Source organism: Ranitomeya variabilis, chromosome 8, assembly GCF_051348905.1.
Source record: "Ranitomeya variabilis isolate aRanVar5 chromosome 8, aRanVar5.hap1, whole genome shotgun sequence".
In the NCBI taxonomy this organism is placed as follows: domain Eukaryota; kingdom Metazoa; phylum Chordata; class Amphibia; order Anura; family Dendrobatidae; genus Ranitomeya; species Ranitomeya variabilis.
The window spans coordinates 78,241,099-78,267,892 of NC_135239.1; the positions used below are offsets into that span (position 1 = coordinate 78,241,099).

The 26,794-nt window shown below is 42.9% G+C and overlaps 1 protein-coding gene across 2 annotated transcripts in view; it reads right to left on the reverse strand.

Moving 5' to 3' along the window:
- Positions 1–5,552: 5,552 nt before the first annotated feature.
- LOC143788043 (RNA-binding region-containing protein 3-like) overlaps positions 5,553–26,794 on the reverse strand; it is a 45,446-nt gene continuing 24,204 nt past the window's right edge. Inside the window, exons 4-15 of one of the 2 annotated variants that reach the window (XM_077277383.1) lie at positions 26,024–26,104; positions 24,401–24,512; positions 22,728–22,796; positions 21,216–21,373; positions 20,871–20,993; positions 20,008–20,117; positions 18,302–18,484; positions 15,999–16,093; positions 15,859–15,917; positions 14,890–15,022; positions 13,592–13,659; positions 5,553–5,684 (exon numbers count right to left, since the gene is read on the reverse strand). In XM_077277383.1, the coding sequence (XP_077133498.1) occupies positions 13,600–13,659; positions 14,890–15,022; positions 15,859–15,917; positions 15,999–16,093; positions 18,302–18,484; positions 20,008–20,117; positions 20,871–20,993; positions 21,216–21,373; positions 22,728–22,796; positions 24,401–24,512; positions 26,024–26,104 (1,183 nt within the window). In that variant the 3' untranslated portion in view covers positions 5,553–5,684; positions 13,592–13,599. Of the gene's footprint in view, positions 5,685–8,048; positions 8,813–13,591; positions 13,660–14,889; positions 15,023–15,858; positions 15,918–15,998; positions 16,094–18,301; positions 18,485–20,007; positions 20,118–20,870; positions 20,994–21,215; positions 21,374–22,727; positions 22,797–24,400; positions 24,513–26,023; positions 26,105–26,794 lie in introns of those variants that run through there. The other variant, XM_077277382.1, reaches the window with a different exon arrangement.

Genomic DNA, 26,794 nt, shown 5'->3' on the forward strand with positions numbered 1-26,794 from the left:
AAACGTATGCTAGCACAAGTTGAGTGCCGTTGGATAGTGCAGCTGGGGACTATGACCCCCAACGGCCTCAACGAAAAACTATCTTTCGTCCCATTCTTATAGATGTACAGTGGGTGGAATACCACCATTTGTCCTCTGTTTCATTTATTTTAATTCGTGTTTTTAATCATTATTCTTTTTCTTTTGGTTTCAGTTTTTTATATAATCTTTTCACATTTACCTGCTGGTGAGGCCATTTCTAATTACCCTGATCTGGAAGAGTATATTTGCTTCAATGGGAGACTTCGTGGACTATACATCAGAAGGAAAAATGGCAGTATCCGTCGTTCTCCCAATATTTGTATAATAGAACGTATATGTTTATGATGTATAGATTAGGCCTTTATGTTAAATATATCATGAAGTGCTGTATTTGTATTGCTCATGAATTATCCTGGTGAATGGTAATGACTGACTTCAGCCAAACCACTTATGGTAGCCCGATCTAGGTTAACATACAGTTATATTTACCTATATTCCCGGTTTGCCAGCATCTTCTCCCTCTTCCAAAATGGCCGCTAGTGGTGCGCATGCGCGATTGACTCTTGGCTAAGTCACGTCTCCGGACGGCATCCCTCAATAGCGACGCCCAGACGGTTTTACGTCAGGGGGACATTTCCCCTCTCTGGGCGCCGCTAGGACAGCCGGAAGGAGCGTGATACCGCCGAAGTTGTCTGTCCGCATGCGCCGCTTTCATTAACTATAACCAACAGCAGCTGGCATAACGATATAAAAACACCTTTTGTTGCGCCACATTTATACAGCCTCACGAAGAAGCGACATATCGCGAAACGTGCGTCGGGGCTCTTTCTGTGGACACCGCACATAGGACACTGCATATATGGGTGAGTTCAATCAGGGACATATAGCTTTATTATGCAGTCATCTCATTTTCGGGCAGTTGCAATAGGGATAGGATTAGATTGTATGGTATTTCCTCTTCATTGAGGACTCTGGTCATTGACCTTAGATCTAGTACCCCCCCTGCTACCTTACATTATATATATTGTTGCCTTTGCACAAATACTGTTCGTTATTTGTATTTTGCACATTATATGGCTCCATGATTGTACCCCTGTACTTCTATATGTGTGCATTCCTTTGTGTGGTGGACGCAGTTGTCACACACCATATCCTCATATTACTGTGTTTTTAACAATTTTTTGTAGTACACTAATAAAATTTAAGTTTATAAATTATTTGATCATGTTGTTTATTTGCTGGTCCTGGGGCACCATGCTCTTTCTAATTTATTAATACATGTTGATTTGGGAGTTTTGCCCCTCCCCTTTTCCCTATTGGAGTGCAATGGGCACGTCCTGTACAAGGGATCTTACTATAAATGAGTATATCCGCAAGATTGGTATTTATTTTGGTGCCTTTTAAGAAGTATGTCAGCCTTTCTGTCCATGGGATCGCCCAAATTGGATGAGTCCTCAAAGGGTATGGCAGTCTTTTTGACGACCTTTGCCACCGGAACGTCTATCTTGGGTATTTCCTCCCATAACTTAACTTCCTCAGGATCGAATGGTAAGCGAGCCTTAAAGTCACGAGACAGTACCAGCCGACGTTCAGCCTCCTTCCACTCTTCCAGTATCATAGCTTTAATATGTTCGCTAACGGGAAAGACTGTCTGTCAACGTTACCTGAACATCAGGTCCTGTCTGGATTGTGGCTTGGATGTCTCTTCTATCTGCATCGTGCTTCTCACTGCCTGCACGAGCTCGTTCATCTCCTCAGCCTGGAAGAGGTATTTTCTATGGTCTTGGCTCCCTGAGGGGAGCTCCCCCTCTTCTTCTGAGACTGAGCCCTCTGGGTCGGACCTGTCCTCAGAACTAAACTCCAGCTCTCTCAGGTCTCGCTCCCGTCTGGCTCTTGCAGCCTGGGATGGGGCTGGACTGCCCTGAAATGCTGGACATGGAAGCCTGAACCTCTTCCCGGATTAAGGACCTCATTTTTTAAAGAAGTGAAGAAGATTGTTCATCCCTCATAACCTTAGATGTGCAAGATGCACACAAGGTCTTGCTGTGGGAGTCCGGGAGTTTCACGTGTCATATGGGGCATCTGTTAGACTTTGTAGAGACCTTGCTGGGTTTTTTAGCTGGTGCGGGGGGGGATAGCGGGGGTTCCCTTACCCTTAAATGACATAAGATAGGGAGTAAATAGGATAGGCCTGAATTTTCGGAAGTGCAGTGAGGGAAGTCTGCGCTATGCGCACTTACCCCTTCATCGCCGAGCATGTCTCCTTCCATGGCACAATTGCTGTGGTAGACAGAAGGTCCCAGTGACTCTAGACGCTGGGATGGAGCGCCCTTGCTGCTATGCGTTCCAACGCTGGAGCGCACGCACTTCCCCGCTTTACGTCACCGGAAGTGACGATTACCGGATGACGCGATACCAGAATTGACGCGGTTCCCTCGGAGTTCCGGAAGACGCCATGCAGGACTAGCACCGCCCTGGATGCCGCGACTCCCTGCCACATGGAACCGCATCCGCAGCCGAGAGCCTCCCCCTGGGAGGAGCAGCTGCCACCAGGAGCCTTGTCCCGCTCCTGGTCTTTGGAGCAGAGGGACTCCCCACCCGGAGTTTCTACTCTGAGCCACTTGGCAGGGGGAAGGGTATTGGCAAGCCACACGATCCCCGAGCTCTGGTAAGCCTGCGCAGCTTCTCTCGTGAGTCCCTCCTTGCAGGGACAGGAAAAACACTGAGGATTTGGGGGTGGGACATGACCTTTTAAACTCTCGTGTGTTTCCTGTCCCAGCAAGGGGAGGAGGACGTCCTCCATGGTGCTGTCAGGAGGGACGTCCTGGAAAATGGAGTTGAGGTAAAAAGTGCAATAAGTTAACTACTACAAGTATGAACCTTCACATGAGCAAGTAACATGCTTTACTGTGGGAATCCCACTGCGCAAAAATGCAGACCAGAAGACCTCAACAACCATCAGCTGCCCCATCAATCGCATCTGCTGCTTCTTCCTCCCCCTGTTACCGTGCCAACTATTGAGATGCAGGTCTTCGTCCACAGAACCGTGGCTTTTTTACCCACTTCTGTCACGCTTAGAGCCCGTCATCAGTTGTAATGGAAGCGTACATGCATGCTGTTTTTGTCCGATCTCAGAGAACGAGCACACCACAGCTTTCTTAATTCACCATAACATCTCCACCTGCACCTCTCTCATGGTCCAGCAGTTTGTCCGGTTCACCACTCGGCCTTCTCTTAGTACTGCAGCCAGCCCATGGTTCCGCAGCTATGGTGATCTAAAAGATGGTTTCCTCCTATGCATGACAAAGCGAAGAGGTTGAACTCTACCATCTCCAATCTGTTGGCCACAGAAATGCTGCCTTTGCGCCTGGTAGATACACATGGAATCCCCAAGGCTTGCAGGACAAACCTCTACATTTAACACTTGCTCCACTGCTCTGCCTCCGCAATCTTCTCTAGGGTCTCCACCTGCGCCCTGAACCTGTCTTAATGAGACATCCAACAGTGCAGAGTGAATCCCCACCACCTCCATACTGCGCAGCCAGGGCTCACCGCAATCACGTAGTATTAAAATTGGTATGCCTTGGAGATCGCAGTCATACAGCTGAAGAGTTGTGAATAGCTCTACAGGCTGAATTTGATCAATCGCCGTCTCGGTTGAACCTGCATCCAAGGAAGGCCGTGTCCAATAACGGTGCAAACCTGATGGCATCCCTACGGTGAGGCAAGCTCACACACGTGCCTATCATGGCTCACGTCCTTAACCTGGTGGTACAGCGTTTTCTCCACCTGGGTGAGCTGCTCCAGAAAGCACGAAAGCTGTGTGCTCATTTCCGTTCGCACCCCTCAGGTCATCGACTTGCATCGATACAGAGGTCTTTGTCCATGCCAGTTAACAGGTTGATATGCGATGTGCCGACATGGTGGATTTCGACTCTGCACATGTTGCAACAGCAAGGAGCCCTGACTTAGTATGTCATGTTGTATAGCCTGGGCCAACGCAGTACGGATGTGGCACATATCACTTTACAGAGCACAAGAGTCCAAGTCTTACATGTGGTAAACAAATGGAGAGGATGATGCAGGAGTATCTAGAACCGAATATCAATACCATCAGGGAGGGTTTGGACCCTTTCACATTTTGGTCTTCCAAAATGGAGGCGTGGGCTGAGCTCGTCTCACATGCCTTGGAGGTTTTATCGTGCCCGACAGACAGCGTTCTCTCAGTACATGCCTTTAGCGCTGCTGGTGGGGTCCTGATGGATAAGTGCAGCCGGCTGTCCCATGAAAGTGTAAACCGCCTAACTTTCCTTAAGATGAACAAGTTATAAATCTCCAAAGACGTTTGCACCCCAATCGCAGTCTCTACAGACTAGATGATATTGCATATTTTGGTGTGATGCATTAATGTCAAGTAATTGCACTCTGATATCTTTAGTGTGGTTGCTGCCGATAACACAAATTTCAGAAATGTGAAGTCATGTTTGGTCTACATCTGCTGGGTTAGCTGTAGTGGAAGACATGTCAGACCCAATTAAACCATTTCTAGTCTAGTGAGTTATTCCACTTTGGTGGTATCAGGCCCTCATTTGTTAAAAAGTGAAAACCCCAGGTTGGGTGTCCATCTGCTGGACTAGGTGTAGTGGAAGACCTGTCAGTCCCTATTATACTATTTCTATTGTGGTGAAATTGATGCAACTTCTGTGGTGTCTGCCAATAATTTTTGGAAATGTTAACAATCCTGGTTGGCTCTCCTTCATGTGTGTTGCCTGTAGCAGTAGGCCTCCGAGACAGTCAGTCCTCCACTTCCTAGGACTCAACTACCCGTGTTCCTATCCTTAAATTTTTCTGACAGTGGTAGTCTAGAAAACTGATATTTGTCCCACCTAAGTGTAGCTCAGCAAGAAAGCAGGTAGAGGTTTGGCATGTGGTATCAGAGCTCACAGTACAGGAGGCCTACACTGATCCCTCACCCACCTCGTCTTATCCGATTTGTGGTTTTCTTCACAATAGAAAGAAAACCAAAATGCTCAGTTAAAAGCATGTTCTTTACATATACTGATGCAAACCCTCAAAAAACAGGGAAATTAAGGGCTGTGATGTAGCAGAACATGGAACATGCCAAAAGGGGTGAATACTTTCTCAAGGCACTGCACTTTCCCTATTGGATACTTCTGTACTGACCATGCCCACAGTCTGTCAGACTGACTTTTGCAGGAATCCACTTGGTATTTTCTCTGATAGACTGCATCACTGTTAGGCACTATTCACATTTGTTATTTATGTGCTTTATGATTCAGTGACAAGTTGATATCTGGGCTTGATATCCTCATTTTGTTTTCTAAAAAATGTATTAATTTTACTTTTGGCATCTACACTTATGTGTTGCAGGTTTGTGGTTATTTGAGGAGGGTCCTTTACTACTCTGGTGAATTATAGGTATTCACTATTGACCCATAAACTTAGTGGAATCATTCTGACCAAATGAACAATTACACAACAACCACAGAAAAAAAAAGTATCACTGTTTTTTGTAAAATTATGTTTATTTATACAATTAACAACAACAAAAAAGTATAAAATGTACGATGCAGAATATTTCTCACTGTTGTAGCCTTGGTCCAACGTCCTGCACCGTTCCCAAGAACATAAGAATATTTCACCTGGAATATGAGAGAGATCAATTGTGAACAGTACATTGGTGCCTGGTCTGTAAAATCAATACATATGGGGAACCTGTCATTGGATTCATTGCACCTAAACCATGTGGAGCAAGAGTCCGAGCCTGAATGCACTCGCACAGGTATGTTTTACACAAACGATGCAGTATTTCAGGGAAAATAGTTTCAAAGCGGGCTGGTGGCTATAGGGAGAAAGACCCGACTAGCTCAGTGGGAGAGTGTACACAAGGAAAGACCTATCAAACAACTGAGGCAGGATGGGAAGAAGGCGGCTGGGGACATCAGACTAGTCCGGTCTCTCTCCATAGTTCTCAGCTAGATTTCCAACCAATTTTCTCTGTAACAAAGCATTCATGTACAGTCAGTGTCTGATTCATGCTGTTTGACCCACAGACAGCATGAATCTAATGGCAAGCTCCCTTTTTGAAACGGTCACATCACAGTATCATTCAGTAAGTCTTAACAGATGAACCAGAATCTGTAACTGTAGTCGACAAGAATAGTCCTATCAAATGTTTGCCTGTGTAGAGCCATCTAAAATGTTTAAAATATACACCTCCACTCCATTCATTCATTCATTCCGGGATGGAGTCCCAGAGACAACGGACAGTCCGAATAACAATGAAAGGAGCAGATGTATGCATACTCAGCGTTCGTTACTCTGTTAAAAGCTTTGTTCTTGAAATTGGTGGGCTTCTCGGAGGCAGACCCACGATACAAACTTGGCACAATCCCTTTGAGCTATTCTGTGCAGATCAATCAAGCCAAACAGAAGCAGCAAATATACAGCTAGCAAAAAAGTGGGCTATGAACAGTAGACACTAGTGAGGAGTGATCAGTTTGAACTCTCATCCAATTCTACGGAAAAAAAACCAGATTGTCCCGATTCTTAGCATTTGTTTATTTGCATTGTGTGAATTCAGCAAAACGGCAGTCAGCCAACCATTTGCTTAGTGAAGGGACAAAAATGAGAAAAAAAAACACTACTCCTATCACGACATATATCCGCTTACACACGAAAAAGGCCTCAGGAAATGTACATCGGACATCAGTGGTCTACTTAGTGCTGAAAGTCCCTGTGCAGAGTGAGGATGGTGAGGAAGCAAGGAAGAGGCTGCAGAGAGCATTACAGAGGACTGGACAGGGAGCTGCATTTATAATGGTGTGGGCTCTGGCAACCACAGCAAATTCTAAAGGCACATTCAATTCCCAGTGAACACATTTGATGCAAATGTAATTTTCTAACTAAATTGGAGCAAACTGCTAAAAATTCAAATGTCATGAATTCATGGAGACATGCCAGAGTGTAAATGGCAGACGAAAAATGACAAACGGATCATACAACTCTGTTTTGCAAAGGAATTTACATTCCTTATAAGACATCATAAAAAGGACCCCCAGTCAAACAATATGCATATAAAAACCATTTAAAAGGAACCCGTCAGCTCAGATGCAATAAATAAACAGATATAGGGATAGTCTGTAGGTCAACAGCATTAAGGTGACCGGCTGCCTGACAAAGTACGGCTACCGGTGAAAAAGAAGTCTTAATTCCTCCAAAAAACTGCAAACAGACAGTTCATAGCATTGTGAGCGGCAACTGTAAGCACAACCAGCACTTGGACTGATAGACGGCTTTACAGTACCTCTGTGCAGAGCTGGATGTTAGTCAAATGTCCGGGTTGTGCTTACAGCTGCTACCGCTCACAGTGCTGCATGACTGAATAAAATTAATTTTCTCCTGGTAGCCACTTTCTGTACGGCAGTCCGGCAACTTTTTAATGCTATTAGCCATATATTATCTGCAAGTTAATAGTGATTTTTTAAACATTGCCTAAAACAGGGGCTGTCATAAAATACAGTATACACTCGTGCATAAGCAGAGTTTTTCAGCACATTTTTTGTGTGCTAAAAACGCCCCCCTCAGTTTATACATGAGTCATTGTCCCAGGAAGACGGCGGGGAACGGGGAGCAGCTGGTTACCGAGGCAGCAGCTTGCGGCTGCAACTGAGCCCGCTGCTAAAGAGAAATGAAAATGCACTGCGCTGTGAATATTCATTTCTCTTATAGCGCGCAGTTACATCCGAAATCTACATACCTTCCCTTTGCGCCCTCGCTGCATTCTCCTTCCAGTGCCAGTCTTCCAGCCGAGCGATCATTAAGGTAATGAATATTCACCCTTCTCCACTCCCATAGGCATCGAGTGAATATTCATTACTTTAATGAGCGGTGACACGTGATCGTTCGGCCGGAAGAGCTGCTGGCGCCAGAATGAGATGCAGCGAGGGCGTGCAGGCAAGGTAAGTAGGATGTGTTATTTCTTTTTTATAGGCGCCATGCATACAATGACAGGGAGCCATGCATACAAGGACAGGAAGCCATGCATACAAGGACAGGAAGCCATGCATACAAGGACAGGGAGCCATGCATACAAGGACAGGGAGCCATGCATACAAGGACAGGGAGCCATGCATACAAGGACAGGGAGCCATGCATACCAGGATAGGGATGAGGGGACAATACATACTTGGCTTATACTCGAGTTAATAAGCTTACCCAGTTTTTCATGGCAAAATTAGGTGACTCTGCTTATACTCGGGTCTACTTATACTCGAGTATATACAGTAAGTGATACCAGTTACATCCGACTGGTCTTGGTTAACGCTCCTGCTGTGATGATGTGACAACCATGTGCAAAAGACCGCTGCAGCTAATCAGTGGTCTTATGCAGTGTGTACAAGCATCACAGTGGGTGCACTAATTGGCTGCAGGAATCCTATGCGCTTGCAGTTATCAACTGATGTAATCAGGGATTTACCAGGCAACTGCAAGTCATTTTGTAATTTTATCACAATCTCTGCTTTGAGGCATTATTGTTTTAATTCTGAAAAAAAAAACACCACTTTAGTCTGCACATGACCAACATTCTTGCTACTATAAGAAAGTGAAGTAAAACAAAATGACCAGAAATGCACAGGAGCGAAAATATGACCAGGATCTTACATCTGTTCTTCATGTGGGGCTTAAAAAAAAAATCAAATGGAGCAAAAGGATACAACAGGAAAGGATACATTTTTTTTTCATGTCAAACATCAGCTACAAGGCCATCCTTTAAGGAGAAGAATAGCAATTGTTTTTCAGTGCAAGGTCTGTGCTCGACAGAAGACGTAAAGACAAATTACAAACTGCAAAGGATCAAGGCTGCCGTAGATAAACCGTGCCACCTGCAGTATATATAGTCAAAACTACTGGGACATTTGCAAATTAATCCTACAGGAGCTTTTTTGACCTCCCATTCTAAAGGCCCCGTCACACACAGCGACGCTGCAGCGATACAGACAACGATGCTGATCGCTGCAGCGTCGCTGTTTAGTCGTTGTGTGGTCGCTGGGGAGCTGTCACACAGACCGCTCTTCAGCGACCAACGATGCCGAGGTCCCCGGGTAACCAGGGTAAACATCGGGTTACTAAGCGCAGGGCCGCGCTTAGTAACCCGATGTTTACCCTGGTTACCAGCGTAAAAGTAAAAAAAACAAACACTACATACTCACCTTCGCGTCCCCCGGCGTCCGCTTCCTGCACTGACTGAGCGCCGGCCCTAACAGCAGAGCGGTGATGTCACCGCTGTGCTGTACTTTCACTTTACGGCCGGCGCTCACAGTCAGTGCGGGAAGCAGACGGCAAGGGACCTGACGGACACCGGAATGTGAGTATGTACTGGTTTTTTTTTTTACATTTACGCTGGTAACCAGGGTAAACATCGGGTTACTAAGCGCGGCCCTGCGCTTAGTAACCCGATGTTTACCCTGGTTACCAGTGAAGACATCGCTGGATCGGTGTCACACACACCGATTCAGCGATGTCAGCGGGACCTCAATGACCAAAAAAAGGTCCAGGCCATTCCGACACGACCAGCGATCTCGCAGCAGGGGCCTGGTCGCTGGTACGTGTCACACATAGCGAGATCGCTACTGAGGTCGCTGTTGCGTCACAAAACTTGTGACTCAGCAGCGATCTCGCTATGTGAGACGGGGCCTTTAGTCTAAAGACATGAATATGGAGTGGTCCCCCATTGCAGCTGATAAAGCTTCCACTCTTCTGGGAAAGCTTTCAACAAGATTTTGGTGGTATCTGAGAATTTTTGCTCATTCATCCATAAGGTCATTTGTGAAGTCAGACACTGATGTTGGATGAGAGGGCCAAGCCTGCAATTTCCATTCAAGATAATCCTAAAAGCGTTCAATGAGGTTGAGGTCTGGGCTCTGTTATATGCCAGTCCTGTTCCCCAAACTCACCCAGCCATGCCTTCATGGACCGTGTGCTTTCTGTACGGGGACAGAACAGAAAAGGGCCTTCAAACTGTTCCCAGAAACATGGAAGCTAGAATTGTTCAAAACTTCTTCATATGCTGGAGCATTAAGATTTCACTTCACTAGAACTAAGGGTCTAGGCCAACTACAGAAAAACAACCCTATAACATGATCTCTCCTGCACCTAACTGTACACCATGTTCCAAATTATTATGCAAATGATATTTTTCTCTGAGTTTCCTAAATGGTCGGTGCAAATGACAGTCAGTCTAGTAAAAGTCATCACCCATTAGATTATACACCGAATTTTATTGAAGAAACCTCCCAATGATAACAGTATAATCTCCAAAATGAATAAAAACACAAAATGCGCTGTTCCAAATTATTAGGCACAGTAGAATTTCTAAACATTTGATATGTTTTAAAGAACTGAAAATGCTCATTTGTGGAATTTGCAGCATTAAGAGGGTCACATTCACTGAACAAAAAAGCTATTTAACTCCAAAACATCCTAATAGGCCACGTTACATGTTAACATAGGAACCTTTCTTTGATATCACCTTCACAATTCTTGCATCCATTGAACTTGTGAGTTTTTGGAGAGTTTCTGCTTGTATTTCTTTGCATGAAGTCAGAATAGCCTCCCAGAGCTGCTGTTTTGAGGTGAACTGCCTCCCACCCTCATAGATCTTTTGCTTGACGATACTCCAAAGGTTCTCTATAGGGTTGAGGTCAGGGGAAGATGGTGGCCACACTATGAGTTTATCTCCTTTTATGCCCATAGCAGCCAATTACTCAGAGGTATTCTTTGCAGCATGAGATGGTGCATTGTCACGCATGAAGATGATTTTGTTCCTGAAGGCACGTTTCTGCTTGTTATACCATGGAAGAAAGTTGTCAGTCAGAAACTCTATATACTTTGCAGAGGTCATTTTTCACACCTTCAGGAACCTCAAAGGGCCCTATCAGCTGTTTCCCCATGATTCCGGCCTAAAATATGACTCCTCCACCTCCTTGCCGATGTCGCAGCCTTGTTGGGACATGGTGGCCATCCACCAACCATCCACTACTCCATCCATCTGGACCATCCAGGGTTGCTCGACACTCATCAGTAAACAAGACTGTTTGAAAATTAGTCTTCATGTATGTCTGGGCCCACTGCAACCGTTTCTGCTTGTGAACACTGTTTAGGGGTGGCCAAATAGTAGGTTTATGAACCAAAGCAAGCCTTTGAAGGATCCTACACCTTGAGGTTCAAGGGACTCCACAGGCACCAGCAGCATCGAATATCTGTTTGCTGGTTTGTAATACTTTTTAGCAGCTGCTCTCTTCATCCGATGAACTTGCCTGACAGAAACCTTCTTCATTATGCCTTTATCAGCATGAACACGTCTGTGCTCAGATTCAGCCACAAATCTCTTAACAGTACGATGATCGCGCTTAAGTTTTCGGAAATATATAAATGTTTTCATCCCTTGACCAAGGCATTGCACTATTTGATGCTTTTCGGCAGCAGAGAGATCCTTTCTCTTTCCCATGTTACTTGAAATCTGTGGCCTGCTTAATAATGTGGAACATCATTTTTAAGTAGTTTTCCATTAATTAGAATCACCTGGAAAACCAATCACGTGTTTAAGATTGATTTCAGTGATCCATTGAGCCCTGAGACACAATGCCATCCATTAGTTTATTTGAAAAACAAAACAATTAAATCTTTGACACTTAAATCCAATTTGCATAATAATTTGGAACACGGTGTACAGTTGGCACAAAGCAGTAATGCAGGCAACGTTCTCCTTGCCTTCACTAAACACAGACTTGTGCAACAGATGACAGATGTGCAAAATGAATAATGATTTTGTCTATGTTTGCACTGCTCCTGAGTGCCATGGTGATTGCTTTTACATCCCTCCATCCTATGTGTGGCAATGTCAGACTCACGTGCAGCTTCCCGGCTATTGAAACTTTTGCCATAAAGGTCTTGCCATACAGGTTTTGAGCTGAAGTTAATACCAAAGAAAGTTTTGTTCTCTGCTTTATAGCAACTTTTCTGCATAATGCGTCTCATCACTTGGTAATCCCACTCTAACCTAATACGGTCTCCACTTCGTAGCAGAGTTGCTCTAGTCACTAAATGCTTTTCAGTAAAACCATTGGGAGATGACTGAGGAATACTTAAAAGGGTAATCTCGTGAACTATCGTTGCAATGGTGGCATCCTACCATGGTGTCGTACTCCAATTCAGTGAGCTCTTTAGAATGACAACTGTTTGTAAAGGCAGACTGCATGGCGAAGGGATGGACTTTATACACCTGTGACAATGGGATCTTTAAGATAGGTCATGAATATCTGATTGACAGGGAAGTGGCATCGAGTACCCCTGCCGATCAGCTGTTCCGATACCAGCCATATGTGTGCAGTGGCAGAGCGTACAGCTAAGTGAACTGTACAGTGCCTACGACCAGGTAGTCCACACGTGCCCTTATTCAAATTATTAGGGTGTGGACTTATCTGGCTGCAGCTACTGTACAGAAAGCTGTGTAGTTCTGCTCCGCAACTGAGCACATCTGGCCATCTCGTGAAAAAAACAGCCGGCTGAAGACGGTGCAGGGTGTCACGCACCCACCTGTGAGATGTTAATGACCCATCATAAGGATAGATCAGCAATATAAAAAGTCCAGGACAACCCGTTTAAGTGCTGTGTCCTATACTTTTCTCCATATAATGTATCAAAGGACAATTAAAGGGGTTGAAATTTAGAAAGATCTGTTTATGGCCAACAGCTTTGTTACTCCTTGGGAGTTTTCAGTCCTGAAACATACATACTATTAAAGGAAATGTAATAATTAGTGATGAGCGAATATACTCGTTACTCGAGATTCCCCGAGCACGCTCGGGTGTCCTCTGAGTATTTTTTAGTGCTCGGAGATTTAGTTTTATTCGCCGCAGCTGGATGATTTACAGCTACTATCCAGCTTGATTACATGTGGGGATTCCCTAGCAACCAGGCAACCCCCACATGTACTTATGCTGGCTAATAGATGTAAATCATTCAGCTGAGGTGATGAAAACAATCTCCGAGCACTAAAAATACTCGGAGGACACCTGAGCATGCTCGGGAAATCTCGAGTAACGAGTATATTGGCTCATCACTAGTAATAACGTTACCACAATGTAATGGACAAATGCTTCCCTATGTAACTTACAGGCATTCAAGTGGCTGATTCTTAAGACAACTGGGGGCGCCTGATGCTGAGAAATGTAAAGTGTTGCACTTGAGTCCCCCACTGTGAATGACACAAGTGTCCCAGCTGAGTTGATTGGCATTGAAACCATCAACCATATTTTAATCTCGATGGCTTCCTACTTGGAAAAGTAAATGTTCCACTTTTAATTAATTGATAGTTTTATTTTGGGAATTGACATTTAATTAGAATGAAATATTATAAATCACTTCTCTTTTCACCATTCGCGTTCCAAGATAAGACCAGTCCTAACAAAGAAGCCTTCCTCATTTCTAGTGTCCCTGAGATGTGGCCGTCATCCGGGTGCACACTACCAAGACTTGTAGAACTTACCTACACCACTATCTCTTGGTCCGTGTTTTAACAGTGTTGGGCTTTGGACGAGCCGATCGGGCAAATTGCTGGTGTTGACTTAAGGTAATAAGGAAGCAGAAGTTATTCACATATACAGACCAGTTTTGAAGTTAACTCTGTTTCGGCACTTAATGCATTTGCTTAAAGCCAGCTACTCTTATCCATCAATGTATACAACCTGCACGGAGAGATTAAAGTGCAGCACAATATGTATAGTTCTCATCTGTTCATTACAGAACAGTTCAAGCAAATCTCTCACCAGGTTATAGCAGCATAATGTAAAACCATAGACCTGGATTCTAGCATTGTGGACCTTACTGAGCTGTTTTACTTTAGCTTTAATAAAAATCAATGTTTTATCAGCAGCAGACTAATCAGCTGAGCTCTGCATAACCCCACCACAATCAATGATTGGCAGCTTTCTACCTATGCACAGTATTTTCAGAAAGCTTTCAATCAGTGATGTGGGGTGGAAAGGCTTATACAGAGGTCAGCATTCAGAAAACGTGAAACACTGACATTTGGGTTTGTACCCCTAGATTATGCTGCCATCAGACATTGTTTAAAAAACCTGGTTAACAGATTCTTTTAAGTGCAGCACTCCGGTGTAAAGTTTGCATCCTAGTAAGCTAGTATCACTAAGTAGCACTATCTCCAATTCCAGGAGTTATTTAAAGCGGTTCTCTGAGAAATGTGATAAAATAAAATACTTTTAAATATTAAACATTTCTCTAAACACCTCTATTTAGCAAAAAGTTATGTTTTATCTACGGATTTTAAAGATAAAAGGAAAGTTTGTGCTAATCTGTGCTGCCGTACAGTAGACAATATCTAGGAAGGCGGGTTATTAGTCAACGAAGTTCCAAACTTTATCATCAGGACAAACCAGAGTTGGCTGTAGTTTGATAAATTCATAATTTAATTTACAATAGTTCTGTTAGCCCTCTCAATATGTTCTGTCTAAGCCTACAAACATTATTGATTGACAGCTTATGCTGAGAATACAGAAAAATGCCAATGGAGGGCGTGTGGGGGCAGCAATAGCCAACGTTCAAGAATATTAAGAACTACATAGCAAAAACGACTAGCAGAACTGCAGGAGATAAAACAGCTGTTATCAAAACTTGCTCAAGCCCAGATAGTGATCCCCCTGGAATTAGGATCTTTGCCCCTATAGAATATACAACAGTTGTCATGGTGATCAATGATTAATTTGTGGCTCTCTGTAGCAATAACTAATCTGCAAAATGTAAAAGACAAGTTTCATAAAAGGATACAATGACCATTGGCTTGTTGAAAAGTACATATCCATGGGTGTGTTTCAAGGCCTTTGCAGCAACATCTTCATTGGGAAAGCCTATAAATGCTTGTCCCTTCATCCGTCCTTCTGTCATAAGCCGAATATCAAACCTGCAATATTGAAATAGCTGGGATGAGTGGTTGGCTTGTAAGCTGGGGTTGGCGGAATAGCTGGGGCGAGTGGTTGGCTTGTAAGCTGGGGTTGGCGGAATAGCTGGGGCGAGTGGTTGGCTCGTAAGCTGGGGTTGGCGGAATAGCTGGGGCGAGTGGTTAGCTTGTAAGCTGGAGCTGGCAAAATAGCTGGGGCGAGTGGTTGGCTTGTAATATGTGGTGTGTGGAATAGCTGGGGCAAGTGGTTGGCTTGCAAGCTGGGGTTGGCAAAATAGCTGGGGCGAGTGGTTGGCTTGTAATCTGGGTTGGTGGAATAGCTGGGGCAAGTGGTTGGCTCGTAAGCTGGGACGAGTGGTTGGCTCGTAAGCTGAGGTTGGTAGAATAGCTGGGGCAAGTGGTTGGCTTATAAGCTGAGGTTGCCGAAATAGCTGGAGCGAGTGGTTGGCTCGTAAGCTGGGGTTGGCGGAACAGCTGGGGCAAGTGGTTAGCTTGTAAGCTGAGGTTGGCGAAATAGCTGGGGCAAGTGGTTGGCGGAACAGCTGGGGCAAGTGGTTGGCTTATAAGCGGAGGTTGGTGAAATAGCTGGGGCGAGTGGTTGGCTTTTAAGCTGTGGGGAGTGAGGTGGGGATGGCGGAATAGCTGGGGCGAGTGCTCGGCTTATGACCACTAACAGGACGAGACAAGATTTGTTTTCAGTAAGAGCAAGTAACCAAGAACTAAGATCAAACACTGTTTCAGTCTCCGACAATTTATTCAACGATTTAAAAAATGAGTTGGCTAAAACATAAAATGTTTATACAAACAAACACACACATGCACCGACTAGTGCAACTTACATGTTTGCTTCAGTGCCAGATGAAAAATCAATAAATTTCCCAAATATAAATTTCAGATCCTGGTAAAGTGAAAAGCAAAAATGTTGAGAAGCGATGACGAGAATAACAATTCACATCCACAAATCAAATTATCGGCATACCTTTTCTGTAACTTGCTTTGATAAGTTTTTCACATAGAGTCTGCAATTTGGCTCTCCGGGATCATAGTTCTTAAACACAGAGAGCTTTCGCATTTCTAAAAGAGAAGAGAATCCCCCCAACCAAAAAAAACACAAAACCCTTGTTATAGATGCATTACAAGTAAAATCATACAATCATGCAATGATTAGGCAGGAGCCATATTGGGGCATTAGGAGGGCGTAAAGGGGCACTTCTGCTCATCACAGAATAGATCACTCGACTCAATTTGACCATGTAGTAAATGGTTGCCAACACTGCCTGTAACGGACAGCACTGTAACACTTAGCACTTAAGGTCGGTGCTTTGCAACACCGATACAAATTAACCTGATACTCACACGCTTTCCAATCTGCAGTGTACAAGGAGGGGAAAGCATGTCAATCTCAGGGAGGGCAGAGAATATAAGCTGAAGATGAGGAAAGCACAGTGTTTTGTCTTTTAGTTTTCTTTTTTGTTTCAGAACTGTGCTGATTCACAAGCTAGAGAAGACAGCAGTATCCTGGATATACAGCTCGTATTCAGCCTATATTACTTAGGAGACATACTCCCATAGGGGAGGAGGAGAAAAAAAAAACAAAAAAACTAGGAGCAGATTGCAAACAGGGTCTGAAAATGGATTAAGCAATAGAAATGCAGCAAGTTTTACCCAAAAGGTATTAATAATTATAAAAATGTTTTTCTATGTCATAAGTGTCCATAGCCTTTAATATCCTGGGCCATGTATTTAGTTACTTCATTTTGACTCAAATAATTTTTAGAATGGCTCATCTATACTGCTAATGAACATAAAGCTACAACAAAAATATATGTCCTGCACTATACACCTTAGTGCATGGTCGCCATACATGCTGTCACTAATACTGTACAGAGCAGGTTCAGGAGCTGAGCCTGCTCCATGTAGTGCGTCAGTGAGGCAGCCAATCAGTGTAGATAGAATGCACCACTTAGAGCCGCTGGGCTCACTGACTGGCACCGAACTACTATTGACAGATGTCAGCGCCACAGCCAATGGCAGAGACCGGCAACAGTGAGAAAGACTTGCCCTAAATGCGAGTCCAACTTTTTATACCAAACTGTACCCGGGTATGAACATTAACCTTTAACCTCTGAAAATACTGCTGTCAAGCATGGCAATGGAATTTAAGCCTTCAAGATGGCGGTCACCTAACGGAATGACGGGTTGGCAATCTGTTCCCATGGCAGTGGAGGCCCTTACTGCCACCCCCTCATGTCTGCCATGTAAGCTCTCCTATGAAGACCAGGCTGTGGCTGACAAGTTCAGGAGCCGGTGGCGAAGAAAGCCGATTTCCCTAATAAGATTTATTACAAAGTTGCTTGTATTCGCCAGTAAACATACAAAGTTTGATGAAACTTCTGTTCCCTTTTAAAGGGTTCATGTCAGACCACAGTATAGATCTCTGTGTCATCATTATACAAGGGCCGATTAACAAACGGAGTAATAGTTATTCTTCTTTCTAACAGGGTGGATTGATTTAAATCACGCCGATTTAAATCATGATTTAAATCACGATTTAAATCAAAAGATTTTTTTCTATTTAAATCGGATCGATTTAAATCACTGATTTATATCAAAAGGTTTTTTTTAATATAAATCACGATTAAAATGAGAAGTGAGAGCAGTGCGCATGTGCGCCCATAGTTACACGGACGAAACTAGGGGCAACGATCTAACGCCAGGGTGAGGGGGGGACCCCAAAGTAAGTAAAAATCTTTTTTGTTTTACTATATGGCAATAGGTAGGTGTTTAAAAGCAGCATGTCTTAATTGTATAAACTATTAATAGCCTCCACATTTTGTTCATACTGCCCCTTTAATTCCACACTTCTAGCTTGGTTTCACTTTTGGTTTAGTTTCTTTTTCCATTCAGTTGACATGCCCAAACTTGTTGGATAGTCAGCATCCTACAGAAACCTCTGGAAGAGCATGGCATTGTGAATGTTACACATATACAGCCTTTATTCTACTGAGTTAAACAACTCAGCTTTATCTCATGATGGAAGAACCTTTGGATGGTAAAATATTTTCCTCAAAAAGCAGTTTATTGAAAAAAATCCGATTTAAATCAAAAAAATCCGATTTAAATCAAAAAAATCCGATTTTTTTGATTTTTTTAAAAAAACATTGATTTTTATCCACCCTGCTTTCTAAGCTTTGTAATTGATTTTATGAAGAGTGTCTTCCAGAAGAGAAGACCCATCTTTGGTCAGCCAAATACACAGTATATCTGTCATCACACACGTACCTTCTTTAGAAACCCTTCCCTTCTCCAGCTCCCTCCTGGAGATAAATTCCTTGAGCAAATCATCCTCCTCCTCCTCATTCTCCTCCTCATCCTTGGGCTCAGTACTTGGATAAATCTTTCCAAACCCAAAAACTTCTCCATCTCTCCCAGGCTCCACTTCAGGGTCCGAAAGATAAGCAGTGGCTGGAGGAATCAAAATACATGATCTGTGAACCGGACAATTTATTAGGAAAAATAAGGACATCTGTGAGAATCAGAATTAACCCCTTCACCACCTTGGGTTTTTCCATTTTTTGTTCCCCTTCTTCCCAGAGCTATGACTTATTTTTCTGACAATATGGCCATTTCAGGGCTTGTTTTTTTTGTGGGAAGAGTTGCACTTTTGAACAATACCATTGATTTTACCATACAATGTACTGGAAAAAAAAAATCTAAAAAGTGCGGTGAAATTGCAATAAAAGTGCAATACCACAATTGTTTTTGGGGTATAGGGAAGCACTCATAGCTATCTGGCAATGACAACCACAGGGCGCCGATGGGCAGAATTTGTGAGCATGTTAAAATGCTGCTGTCTGAGATTGACAGACGCATTTAATATGTTAACAGCCATGGGTGGATCACGATTCCACCCATGGCTGTTAGGTGCACATGTCGGCTAATGATATATCAGCTGACATGTGCAGGAAAAGTTGAGGGCTCATCGCCGGAGCCTGCAGCAGACAGGGGGAAAAGACCTTAGATGCACCTATACATCTAAGGTCGGAAAGGGGTTAATCATGTATCCCCATGAGCCTGATGCTTCCACATCTAACTGAGCACATGAATCAAGGATAATGAAGTCTAAAGGCAAACTCTTCTACAGCTGGGAATCTCTGTGGAATAAGCAATGCAGAAATTCATAACTACTGCCATATATATTTTTCTAGTATTTAAGAAAATCTACATAAAAAAAAGGTTTGTAGCCATTTTCTGAGATCTGTAACTTTATTACTTTTACATCCATGGAGGTGAGTGAGGGATTGTTTTTTTCTTCCCCGAGGTGACATGTTTAGTGATAACACCTTGGGATACACATGACATTTTGATAGCTTTTATTATATTTTGTTGGAACAAGCAGAGACCGAAAAATAGAACCTTGATTTTTTGTGTGGATTTAAACAGTTTACATTTTTTTACTTTGATAGATAGGACATTTTTAGGAATCACAATACAAATATGTTTACTTTTAATAGGGAAAAAGGGGAGAATAAATCAGAATTTTTACATTTAAAGACTATTTTTTTTTCATTTTTTACTTTAATTTTAGACCTCAGAGAGGACTCATTCAGAACTTGAGCCTGTGATTGTTGGATCGCTTATAATACAAGCTTCAATATGACAGTGTTGCAGCCCCAATAAGGTTCCCAGCGGACAGGCGAGTGGTGCGAGCAATGACGACATTGAAATGCTGATGTAAAAAACTGAGCCATCTCTGGTTGCCGGAGTTGCAGGCAGATGCCAGGTACAGTATGTACTACAGGCTGCCTGGTATGAAGCAGGCGCAACCTCTGAGCCCGCTGCATGCTTTCCTTAGCTTCAGATGATGCAAATATATATCATAGGTCATTAAGGGACTAATATAAAGCAGCATATCGCACGGTTCTCCAATCCTAGGCACCACTGCCGCATTAGATTTTTTGACATCGGAAATCCTCCAACTTGCTTACCATCGGCGGCTGTGGTTATGTCAGCAGGAATGTGAATTTCCATTCTCTTTGACCAAATTGCACGTGACTGCTCAAAAACCTCAGATGGCAACAAAGGTGCGTGGGGATGGCTGGAATCAAAATAATAATGTTTATTAAATTCAGTATCTTGCACTTAGATTCATTCCTGGATATTTGGTGGTTTCCTCCGGGTTCTCCGGTTTCCTCCCACATTCCAAAGACATACTGATAGGGAATTTAGATTGTGGGCCCCATCGGGGTCAGTGATGATAATGTGCGCAAACTGTAAATCGCTGCGGAATATGTTAGCGCCATATAAAAAGATTATTATTATTATTATTATTAATAACGTTTTAGCACAATATAACATTATACAAACGGCTACCTTCTAAATGATTTTAATACCTCTCTCATACATTGAATTAGAGTCTCGCCAGGGGCACAATTACATTATCAATCATTCTATGTGCTTAATGCTAAGTTTCTACCAAAAGCAGCGGTTTATAGAGGGATTTATTCTATGAGTTATGCTTATACATATTCCGCAGCGCTTTACAGCCATCATCATCGTTGTCACATTGGGGGCTCACAATCTAAATTCGTTATGTCTGTCTCAAGGCGCTCTTTCCACATGTCATGATCGTGCCATAACATGTAGTGAAGGCACCATAAGGCACAATGGCTGTTTTAGAGGCATTATCGTGCAAAAATTCATCTATACAGATGCAATGTATAATACATCTTGCGCTGCAGCAGGCACGGCAATTTACAAAAGGAGTAGTGTCTGATGGAATAAGTAATAGTTAGACACACACTGCAGAAGTGTCCAATCTGATTCTAGTTATTAAATACGAACAGCTAACCTGGGCTGCACTGCAGGAGCCGATAGTAGGTCCTTTATCTTCATCTTTTTCCGAGGACGAGATGGTTTTTTGATCCTTGGTCTCTTAGGCAGCAGATCGGCCAGCTCTTTCAGCCGAGCAGCCCTACATGCATACAAAATATGATCAATCACAAGGGACTCAGCCAAGAAACCCTCAACCCCTTCGTACAGTCAGCGGAGGCTGCACTTAAGAAAATCTACAAAAAAAGTGAAGAAAAATTGTAGTCCAACTATGGTGACTATGATTTATGTCCTCAGAGTGGACAACTATACTGAAATGCATTTTTGTTTTTTCGGATTTGGTGCATAGAGATTTGAAACAGACCTCTCTTTATCCTCCTCATCTCCACTTTCATATTCTGACTCTTCTCTGCTGGAAACCTCCATATCGTAATCGTCATCCAACTCTGGCAGTGGAGGGTTCTCGGGGAGGTCAGGTGGAACTGGGGGGTATGGTGATGGCACTGTCAAAAGGTCCGCATGCTGTATAGGATACATCATATTAAATATACAAAGCCAAGCTTACATGTGCAAGTGTCTGCAGGTCATAAATAATGTATTTTATGAAGAAGGTAAATCGCTGGTTCTCTAGTTTTTGCTATCAGGAACAATGAGGATGGACCATGTAAAACGTACACATTCCCTATTATGTGACAACTGATACCAGAGATATGTGATGGACCTGGATATAGCGCTGGCATTAATCATACTCAGCTAATCAGCTTTATGGACGAGTCAACTGACCCAACGAGTCAACAGGTGAACTCTATGGTTAGACTAAATGGGTTCCCACTGGTAGAAGTGATTGTGCATTGCCAGTATACGTCACCAGATTCTAGTCATTTGGGATCAGGCTGCCAGGAAAAGGATCCATCCTCAGGACCAAGCTTTGCAATGTTACTTAAAAGGAAACCTGTCCACAGGCTTTTCTACCCCAAACTAATGGCATCTAAGCAACATTACTTTAATAGGCCATTCAATGTCTACTTTGTTGTAGAAGTGATTTTCCATTTTTTGCTAAACGCCTTACACAATTTTTATGCTAATGAGCTAAAAGTGTAGCGGGGATGGCACATCACTTAGTTCTCCTGCCTCTTTCTCCAACCATCGCGTTGCCATAAATGGGTTGTCATCTACTAGGACAACCCTTTCTTGAACTAAATGTTTGGCCCTGATAAAATAAAATAAAAAAAACCCAAACAAATAACGGTGCTCACCTTCATGGTGGCGCTGTTCCGGAGGTGTCATCACTCGTGTTCACGGGGTTTCTCGTGCAGCATTGTGGTGCAATCAGAGCTGGGGTCACTGTCTTCACCTTCGTATAGTTTGAAGATGAAAAGGAAGTTCAGGCTACAGCTGATCCCAGACTTCTTCTCAATCCGTACGAGAGCGATGAAACCACTTGACCGGCACTAGCACGGGAGGCGAGTTTAGTTTTTATTTTATTGGGGCCAAATATTTAGTTCAAGAATCGGTTGTCCTAGTAGTGGATAACCCCCATTAACAGGTCACTTTTGTCTGAGGTGCAGTCATCGCACAGACTAGAGATCGTTACGCACTGGATTACTTTAAGGCTTGCTCATTGGACTGTCTTAAAGATCTACATCTAACAAGTACTTGCATTGTGTCGATATGTACTCAGTGAACCGCTACTGGAAAAAGAACCATTTTATGATTAGGTCTGGTCTGTGGGCCTCCTGTGCGCGTTTTTTCTATTCATAAGTTCATGGGATATTCAAAGGACATGCCATAAATTTCAGAAAGATGTGATACCATTTTCTGCTTGTCTAGAATACCTTCATTCCTTGCTTACTACAACAGCAAATTGTAAACTCACCAAGGGAGGCTGTGCGGTCAGCATTCCAAAAGGGGCAGGCAAATTCATTTTATTCATTAAATGTAACACCTAAAAAAAAACAAAAAAAAAAAACAGAAAAAACATTTAAGTCTACGGTATGAAACCCTACACCTTACAGAGCTAACTCAATTGTGCATTCTTCCATCAGTAAATTTTCTTACATTAAAAAGGCCAATTTTTTTTTTAAACACATGATTTACATCCTTTAAAGTTCATCAGTTAAAAGTTTCTTTGAAAAAAAAATATTGTACCATGTGTATTAACTCCTTCATGACCCCAGCTTTTTTCGGTTTTGCGTTTTTGTTTTTCGCTCCCCTCCTTCCCAGAGCTATAACTTTTTTATTTTTCCGTCAATAAGGCCATGTGAGGGCTTATTTTTTGCGGGACGAGCTGTGCTTTTGAACGACATCATTTGTTTTAGCATGTTGTGTACCAGAAAAACGGGAAAAAAACTCTAAGTGGGAAAAATTGCAAATAAAGTGCAATCCCACACTTGTTTGTTGCTTGGCTTTTTTGCTAGGTTCACTAAATGCTAAAATTGACCTGCCATTGTGATTTTCCAGGTCATTACGAGTTCATAGGACACCAAACATGTCTAGGTTATTTTTTATCTAAGTGGTAAAAAAAATCCAAGCTTTGCTTAAAAAAAAAAAAATTGCTCCATTTTCCGATACTCGTAGCGCCTCCATTTTTCATGATCTGGGGTCGGTTGAGGGCTTATTTTTTGCGTGCCAAGCTGACGTTTTTAATGATACAATTTCAGTGCAGATATGTTCTTTTGATCGCCTGTTATTGCCTTTAAATGCAGTGTCGTGGTGACTAAAAAAAACGTAATTCTGCCTTTTCAAATTGTTTTCTCACTACGCCTTTTAGCGATCAGGTTAATGCCTTTTTTATTGATAGATCAGGCGATTCTGAAAGCGGCAATACCAAATATGTGTATGTTTGATTTTTTATTTTTTTTTTAATTTATTTTTTTTATTTTCTTTACTTTTGCCATGCTTCAGTAGCCTCCATGGGAGACTAGAAGCTGGCACAACTCGATTGCCTCTGATACATAGGAGCGAAGCTCAGATCGCTACTATGTAGCAGAATTACAGGGTTGCTATGAGCGCCAACCACAGGGTGGCGCTCATAGCAATCTGGCATAAACAACCATAGAGGTCTCAAGGAGACCTCTGGTTGTTATGCCGACACATTGCTGACACCCAATCAGGTGACAGGGGTCAGCGATGCGCTCATTTCCGGCCCGATGGCCAGAAGCGCTAGTTAAATGCCGCTGTTGGCGTTTGACAGTGGCATTTAACTAGTTAATAGCGGCGGGTGGATCGCGATTCCACCCGTTGCTATTGCGGCCACATGTCAGCTGTACAAAACGTCAGGGCATCTGACCTCAGACGTACTATCCCGTCCAAGGTCAGAAAGGGGTTAAATACACACACACCAGGTTACAATGCTAAAACAGCCAGCACAAAGATGGAACCCAAAGACCTGCGTCTGTGATTTTGATCCATGAACACAGACATGTGAACAGCCCCATACACAACAACCCCGATACAGCTCACAAAAGTCGGCAGATACCTGATCATTGCATGGACAGGACATTGAGGCATGGTACATAACCTTCGTATTATAATGTATAAAATACTTACCTGGACATAGAACTTGGGAACACTTAACATTGCGTGTGCAATGTTGGTCAATATGGTGCTTGTTGGCGGAGGATATAAATACTTAAGACTGGATCTTATGGGATAGACAAGTCTGAAAAAGGAAACATAATGAAAATTAACTACTTTAATATTAAACTGCAGGATTTCTCCGATTTCTACGCAAGTACAACATACAGTGGCATGTAAAAGTTTGGACACCCCGGGTCAAGATTACTGTTACTGTGAAGAGTTAAGCAGGTTGAAGATGAAGTGATCTCTAAAAGATCAAAAGTTAAAAAAGACATTTCCAGCACCAGGGGTGCCCAAACTTTTTACACGCCACTGTATATTAAAGGGGATGCCGACTTTGCGGAACAATTTATTTATTTTTTATTTAAATGCATTTATTCGAGTCTAAGAGTCCTTTTTTCCATTCATTAAAAAATTGTGCACCATTTGCCACCTATAGCCTTGGTGTTACACGGTCTACTGCTTCATTGGCAGAATACCCTAATGGGGACCGGTCATTAATTCATGCTGCCAAAATCACGGCATGAATCAGAACCTGAATACACAACTGCATCCATACAGATTTCTCAGAAACACTTTGGCATCAGAGAAGGTGGACTTTACGAGATCTTTTCCCAGCGCTGCAGCTAGTGATTGACAGGCACCTCCTGAAGTGCACACAACAGAGACTTGTCATCCACCTGCAGGGAAGGATTCTTAAAGAACATTATCTCTGAAACGCAGGACTGGTTGCAGCGGTCTGCAATCGTGCCTCCAGGCTCGGATTCATGCTGCCGCAGTTTGGGCACGGTTATCAGGCGACAGGTTCCCTTTAATGAGAATTAGGCTGCCGTCTAGGTCAGTCTAATTGGGAGTTTACGGCCGGGGTCACACTTGTGTGTGCAATGCTAGAGACTCGAGCATCAATACCCGGCACTGCCCCTGTACTGTATAGAAATACATGCAAGTGTCACCCCGGCCTTACTCTTATTCATCTTTTCGGAGCTTCTCTCATGTGAGTGATGACCACAGACCACAGCAATGTTGAATTTGTTGGGAAACAAAATGCCCATAAAAGCCAATTTATTTATTTTTTTTATTCTAAATACATGCATTTAAAATAATAAAAAAATATATATAAATGTCCTCAAAAGTCGACAACCCCTAAGCAATTAGCTGTTTACTACATATATTTTCCAATCAAAGAAGTAACACAAGGATCACAAAGTCCATGCCTTGATATGGGTCCATACTGTACCCCGATGTACCACCCCGACAAAATACCATGCAGAAATCTATTCTTAAAAAAAAAAAAAGTTACAAAAACAAGATGTTTTGAAAAATTTCAGGGAAAAAAAAATATATATTGCACTAATATTTAACTGGGGATCATTTTTAAACCCTCTAATGGCAAAGCAAGGCTCTTGCCATCTCTCACACCGGTCAGTCAGACGATGCCATACCAGTGTACACACAAGCCTGTGTAACCAAAGCCGGACCTCAACTTGGCTCATTTTGGGGGGAATCCTAGACCATCACGGTGTGACCCAGGATAAGATCGTCCCCCAATCACGGGACAAAAACACAAATATCGGCACATTTATCATCACATACCCGTGATTTGGGGCGATGCCTCTCTCGATGGTCACTTGGTCTGGAAGTTTCGGGTCTTTACTTTCATCTGCTTTTTCTCCACTGATAAAAGAGCAAACAAGAAAAAAAAAATAGAATATTATGCCTAATAGCATGTGTGGCAACGTAAAGGGAAACTGTCAATAGGATTATGCCATCACATCCGAAAGCAGCATAGACCTTCATTCCAGCAATGTGTCACTTAATGGGATGCTTGCTGCAGTTTTGATAAAATCACCGTTTTTCCTGCTGATCTACCAGTTTCATAATCCCGCCCCCCCAGCACTGATTGGCAGCTTTCTACCTATAGAGAGTGTACACAGAAACCTGCCAATCAGTGGTGGGGGCGGGGTTGGAAGGTCAAGTAGTCCTCCATTACGCAGGCCAGTACGTGTTACATAGCTGAAACCAAGGTCTCCATCGCTACATTACGTTGATCTCAGATTAGGTGTCGAAAACCTGGTGACTGTAGGCTTTAAAAAAAATATATATACATTTCGTATTTGGTAAATCCATGCTGAGCAAAATTTGTCTCAGCAGATCGATATAGAATGTTTTAGTAATACATTCAGTATGACTAGTAACTTATTCATTTAAAGGGTTTGTCCAATCTTTCGCCAAAAGTCTGCAGTCACTTTAGCTGACTGCAGACTTCTAAATCCTCACAGTGTGCACACCGTAAGATGTCAGGCTTCTCCAGTGTTGGCGGTAAAAGCGGGTATACTTTTGGCCACATTTCGACTAGACGTGCAT